Raw genomic sequence first — 6,766 nt, 5'->3', positions numbered from 1 at the left:
TCTTGGCGCCTCACAGTTTGGCGGGCAGCAACCTCCTTTGAAGAAGACCGCAGAGCCCACCTCACTGACAAAAGGCAAAGGGGGAAAAACCCAACACCCAACCCCAACCAACCAATTTTCCCCTGCAACCGCTGCAACCGTGTCTGCCTGTCCCGCATCGGACTTGTCAGCCACGAACGAGCCTGCAGCTGACGTGGACTTTTTACCCCCTCCATAAATCTTCGTCCGCGAAGCCAAGCCAAAGAAAAGAAGCACAGAATATCTCTGCACCTGATGATCCCATTAATGATTTTCTGACTTGTTTTGCTCTGCTGTTATAATCTTGGAGGTCGTCCAAAATTCTGCCACCATATCCTTAGTCACCAGGCCCCCATTAAACATGGATACAGGCAACATAAGGTCTGAGGAAACCCATACTGAAAATAGACACACAATGAGAGCAGAACTGTTTGGCTTCTTTGTAACAGTTTCCAATCTCGCCCCCACCATCTGGAAGCAAATTGGCTGTTGGCTCTTCATCAGGCTCCCATTAAAACCTCATCAAGGTGGAATGGATGGAGCTCAGCTTCCTATTTCAGGTGCCAAACTTACAAACCTCCCATGTGGCTTTAGCCACTGTTATAGGATGTGGACTTTAACATTATTTCAAAGCATTCATCTTTCTACTCCTAAATTAGAATAAGCAACATTACACAGTGATTTATGAAATAACAACTTTAATTTACCATGATATTTTCAAGTTCTTGCTGCAAGATTTCTGGATTAGAGATGTCCTCCAGCTGAACCATTTTTCTTTCTCTTTCTACGCTCTCTTGGCTCAAATACAGCTCATCTGCCTTCTCTTGCCATTGTTGAAATAACTTTGTGCCAAGACGGGATCCAAGTTCAATGCACTATAGAGTGAAAGAAATGAATGAGTATGTGGATTTTTAAAATGTACGATTTTGTGATACTATCAAATATCGAGTGTCTAATCGATCCAAATGGGTCAAGTGATACATTACTGGTCCATTACTTATGCCAACTATCATTTTTTTGTTCCCAGCATCGTTTTTTGAGGGTCACAGACAAAAAGGCAATGTTCACACCTCACCAAAGGTGAAATGCCTTTTACCCTGCCGTACTGTTCCATGTTCTTTTTATGTCAATAATTATTTTAATTACTATTTTGAGTTTGCTTTAAAAAAATATGATGATCAGGAATATATCAGAAGCATTGAAAACCTTCACAAATTTAGTGTGTCAGTGAAGATTTGACAGAAATCTTTTTTGGGCTGGACATGTTTCAGCTGAACACTGCATTTCTGTTATGACATTCAAGCATCACCCTTGGGTTTAGGAGATACTGAACCAGTGATGTGACCTTTGTGGAATGGACACATTACACCTTGTTCAGTGACAAATGCACATGGAAGTCCTGTTTGGAAAATCTTCACCAGTTATGATCTGTTTGACATTTGATTTTATTAAAAGGAAATGAGATCACGATTTATTTTCTGCAATGGTCTCTGTCCAACTTGAGTGAGTTCGGCCACCAAGAGAGCTCCACAATACTGGAAAGATTTGATTATTGTTCCTGTTCTTTATGGGTATTATTGATCATAGCTGCAAACCTTTTCCAGAGCCACTCTTATAAGACTAAAACTTACACAAGTTGCTCAGTCTATCAAAATGCTCTCAAGTTACTGATCTTAAATAAAATTGGAGTTTAAATGTTTAGTCTAAAAAAAATGGAAATATGTCATACTTCTGATCGAAGTGTGTTGAAACGAGCATCGTCGCTTTCAACCGTCTCCTTTACACGTTGGCTTATGGCATCAGGATCAATTTGGATCTTGTAGCTTTCAATTGCGTTCCTGATTTCAAAGTGAAAGGCAGCATCGAAGACACTTTTCCAAGATCGTCTGAGGTGTCTTAGATCCCCTTTGTGAAATTGAAGATCTTTGAAGAGGAATTGCTGCTTCTTAAGTTTGAATGTCAATGACTTGGAGTCAAATTCCCCAGCTTTTATCTTTGCTAGTTCCTTCTCTAAATGAATCATGAATGTTTCGAATTCATCGTGATCTGTTTCAAGGAATATAATGGTCAAATATTTAAATGTTTTAAAGCATTCAAAATGATCAAAAAATACCAGATTATATAGACTTTGACACATTGACAGGATCCTGTAATAATTACAAGTTGGGGTTATTCCAAACCACATGTAGCTTTCTGTTGTCTTACTTAGAATTCTTTTCAACTCTCAGTAAATAGTATTTTATAGTAATCTGGAAAATAAATGAATATTTTCTCTCACCTTTTCGGAACTTCTGCAATTCTATATGCAGATCCACAATCACGTTTAACTGAGAATCTGCACTTGATAAAGCGGATTCATACTCCTCTATCAAGACATTCAATTTCTCCTGCAGTACATCTTCCTCTTCTCGCAAAGGGTCCTGGACATTTTGATCCAGGAAGGTCTGAGCTGCCTCTTTGACCAAAACCAACTCTTGCTCTTTCCAGGACAACTTTTGGCAATGTTCCTAGAAAATAAACAAGCCTAGGTTCATTTTTATTGCTCCAAGTTGTCTTGGGGGAGGTAAGGCTTCTATTTATTGCATTTGCAATTGAAATAAAATATTCAGGTTTCCCAATTTATTAAAAATCAGTGTACCAAAACACTTTCAATACACACAGGAAACGTATTTCAAGTCCAGAAACCTAAATGGTTTTATCCTTTCGGAGGTTTAATCAACTACCTTGATCAAAAATTCTTTGCTTGTGTCAAAGGATGAATCCCTTCCCCGTCAATTCTGCTGAAACGTTTTAAACGATTCAACAATGTCTTCAGCCTCCCATCCATCACTGAAGTGAACTGCTATTGCACCAGCCATTCATTTTTAGGTATACTTTTTCTCTTCTTCCCCTTCAGATTTCAGTGACTTCCAATCAATTTTATAGTTTTATTCTTGTTCTCTTCTACCGACCGCTGCCAACATGTTCTGTCTCCGTGTTACCTGGGAGGCTTCTTAAATAACTTGGAGATGCAAGATTCAAATAACAGAAGGTAGTTTACTTACTGATGCCTTCCTCCATCTCAGGAAACTGTTCACACTCACATTCATATACATACGCCCCACAGTAGTGCACGACAGTTACGACTATGAGAAGGGTGTATTCCTAGGAAGTTACAAAAGAGTTCACATGATCCTGACGAGATAACACACCCTTTATACTGTTGTAAATGTCATGCACCACTGTGAGTATGAACATTTCCTGGAATGGTGGAAGGCATCAACAAGTAAAATCTCTTCTGCTATTTGAATCTTACATCTCTAAGTTATTTAAGGAGCCTCCCACACAGAGGCATAACAGTGACTTTATTGTATTTATCTTTACCATTTTGTTCAACATCCTTTGGTATTTACAAGACTTTATTCAAGTAGCCTTATTCCAAAACAAAACAGGCTGTCAAGCACACACAGGGCAATAATTTGCATACATTTTAAGCAATGTTTACTAAAAGAAGATAACACCAATTGGCAAATGTTTAAAGATCTTTGCTCTTTTTTAACTATGAAAATCTGACTTGAACACTGCATATTATGGAATGACAAACATGAAAATCCATCCCCATTTTAGTGAAAACATTCTGGGTAGTTATCACTTTCACATTAGTGCTTCAAGATGCAGGTATCCCTGCCAGGGCCCAAACTGATTAGTTCTGCCTCACTGCCGGCAATGTCATCATGGACCACCTTCTTGAATAGCTGTCATGCTACTTGTCAAGCTCCTTCTACAAAGTTTCAAGTTTGGGAGTTCTGAATTTAGCCCCTGAGATGGAGAACGAATGGCAATATCTTTCCTAGTTAGAAGGGAGAGGAGTGTGGAGGGGAATCAGCAGGTAGTAGTGTTCCTACGGACTTACCGCACATCCTTCTCCATGTCAGATGGCACCTCTTTGGACATATTGTTGGAGTCGAGTAGATGTCGTTCACTCCGTTGATAGGATACAGGACCACCTCAGTGGAGAGAATGAATGGAGGGCAAATCAAGCCAACTGCTTTGCTCTGCTGTTGAGGTCCCTGGGCCCTTTGGGAATTGTGCTCATCCAGTCAAGTGCAGAGCAATGGTTTGCCACCTACTGCTTGACAGGTAGCCTCTGATCTGCTTTGGTTATCACAGTACTCAAAGTGGCTGGTCCATGTTAGGACCAGAGTGAGAAGGAGACCTGGAGTCATGTGACAAAACCCAATTGAAATACCATTATGCAGGTTATTGGTGAACAATGCCACTTTATGACACAGTGTGTGGGCCACACTTTCCATTGGGCAGCTGATTCAATAAAGTATGGCTTTGTCCTGCTTTTGGTAGATGGACCAAATATCTGAAGAATTTGCCACTTTGTCAGAAGGATGTCAGTGGATCAACTGTGACAAGAGGTGCAAAAAAATCTAGACTGAACTTCTCCAGTACTTCGAATGTGATGGAGTCTGGTCCTATTTGTCTGCTGCACTTGGTATTCCTCAGTAGATCAAATGCGGTGAAAGTGATTTCTGTGATGGTGTCGGAAGAAACTGATGGAACATGCTAGAAAGTGTCTTAACCCCAATGTTGTTATTCAGAAGCTGAGGCCTACCTCCACTGAGAATGAGGAGACCCTTGGTCCCTCTTTTCCTGTTTACTGTTCATGACCCAGCCAGAAGGACGACAGAACTCAAATTTCATCTGCGGTTAATTCTGTCTTTGGAATGTTATTTTTTTCTCTGCATTGCGTGCCCACTGTCCAGTGTTGCAAGATTATCAGTCTGGCACCTCATGTGTCCCTGTATGTGCATCTGCATTCCCTATTAAACCATGGTGATGATTTGGCTTGGTTGTAATGGGAGCACTAACGGGAGTAATGGGAGCATTTGATAAAATCAAATGGGTAAGTAACACTTTCCTGCTGCAAATGTTAAAGGCCCATCGTACCTTTTCGCCACTGTGATTCCAGCTGTCAATTTATTCTGAATCTATCCCATTTGGCACAATGGTGCTACCACACACCACAATTGAGGGAGCCCCTGGAGTAACATGGGATGGATCTTTCTGCTCCTGCTGTCACCAACAGATGCCTCAACAACAGGTAAATTGTGGTAGTGAGGGGGTGTAACCTTACTCACTCTCTTTTCCAAACCAATCACCTGATCTACACAAAGATCTGGCTTGGTTGAGTGGACGAACAGTGACGTTGCTATGCCACAATTCATTCCAGTGGTGTATGCTTTCTCATCCCTTTTTGGTTCTGAATAGCTTGCATGGCCAATTCAATGGGTTATAAAGAGTTAATCACATGAGTGGGTGCCTGGAGTTATCAAAATAGGAGAGGAGGTTCTTCCCTTTACAACATCAATATCCTCATTATATAAGAAAACAGCATTACTGAGGTGAAGAGTTTTTGTTAAGAAGCTGCCATGGTGAGATTGTTAGTGCAGGGCCTCTGTGACCATCGTCAATCACTGCCCCTTCACTAGTGAGTTAATCATATTCCCATCATCTCTCATCACGTGCGTGACTGGGCCAGAGCAAAGAACAGAAAGTAGGGCTGAGTTAGAAAGAGGATCTGATCGATCTTTGAATAGGATTTGGAGAAGACTGTCAAAATTCAATTCAACATTATTTGTAAATTATGTTAGTCATTATTTAAGTTAAATTAAGTCAGTAGCCTTTCATCAAATCTGCACTGATCAGAGGTTCTGATGAAAAGTCCAATCCAAAATATTTTTACAATTGTTCGAACATCCACTTATCCAAAACAACTGGAAGTGTTCATACCTTCAGGCCTTGCTGGTGGTCATTCAGTCTTTCGCCCATCTCAGCAAATGACCACATCACATCGTCCTCTTCTTCCAGCTTGAAACCATCACCTAAAGCATAGATTTCATCTTCGGTGATATGAACTCCATAGTGACCCTCGACTGCCAACTATTTCAAAAGATCACCTACTTTCTTCTGATGTTTTTGTAGGTTCTCTTCTGTTGTTGCCTACAAATTGCAAAATCCTGTAAGTTTGAAGACATGTTGAACTTTTCCTGGCAGCAATTCCGTATTCCCTCATCTATTTGCAAACCCTTGGGATTGAGGAGGATGCGAAACCACTTGAATTTAAGATTCCTGTTTATAAACAGTGGCCATTCCACACCATTTCATATAAATATTCATATGGGCAACACATCTTGCCCAGTCTTGGATCAATAAGAAAAGGATGGAAAATACTAAAGACCAGCCTCATATACACTGACAGGCCCACCGACTCTCTTTAACCGAACACACATGGGCATCGACGGAATTCTGCTTCGTCATTTCCCTGCTGATGTCTCCCTAACACAGCCTCCCTTTCTCAGGCCCCTTCGTCTATTCCCTCCCCTTTCACTTCACTCTCCCTCCGCTTAGCTCCTTCCTTACCATCATAAAAAGCTGTCTTCCCACTTGCCCAAAATTCTTCTAGTGCAAAGCCACTCTCACCACCCTCTTCAGGTTTGCTCCCACATTGCCAATCACTCTTACAATGACTCCACTCCTCAAGCTGTCTTGTTCCCAAAGTCTGTGGCCTACCCTATAATGAGAGTGTCTCCCAGAAAATGTTGGGAAAATCTTCAGTCACATATATCCATATGACAACTGGCAGCATGGAAACAGGCCATAATGGCCCTTTGTGTCTGTGGCGGTTCTCTTCAACACCTCCACTAGTTTCCCCCTTCCTATTCTCTGCCCATAACCTTCCAACCCCCTCATATCCATG

General features: G+C 41.1%; 1 protein-coding gene across 1 annotated transcript; it reads right to left on the bottom strand.

The window, feature by feature from the left end:
• Nucleotides 1-518: 518 nt before the first annotated feature.
• LOC138748023 (microtubule-actin cross-linking factor 1-like) lies at nt 519-6,438 on the bottom strand. The gene is made up of 5 exons (XM_069907723.1): nt 5,800-6,438; nt 2,297-2,525; nt 1,748-2,064; nt 726-893; nt 519-569 (listed from the first exon to the last, which is right to left on the bottom strand). The coding sequence occupies exons 1-5, from the start codon at nt 5,854-5,856 to the stop codon at nt 519-521; spliced, it is 822 nt and encodes a 273-aa protein (XP_069763824.1). The 5' UTR covers nt 5,857-6,438.
• Nucleotides 6,439-6,766: the final 328 nt, after the last annotated feature.

Source organism: Narcine bancroftii, chromosome 13 (genome assembly GCF_036971445.1).
Source record: "Narcine bancroftii isolate sNarBan1 chromosome 13, sNarBan1.hap1, whole genome shotgun sequence".
Classification (NCBI taxonomy): domain Eukaryota; kingdom Metazoa; phylum Chordata; class Chondrichthyes; order Torpediniformes; family Narcinidae; genus Narcine; species Narcine bancroftii.
Note: the sequence above shows the minus strand (reverse complement) of the source record. Positions and strands in the feature narration are given on the sequence as shown.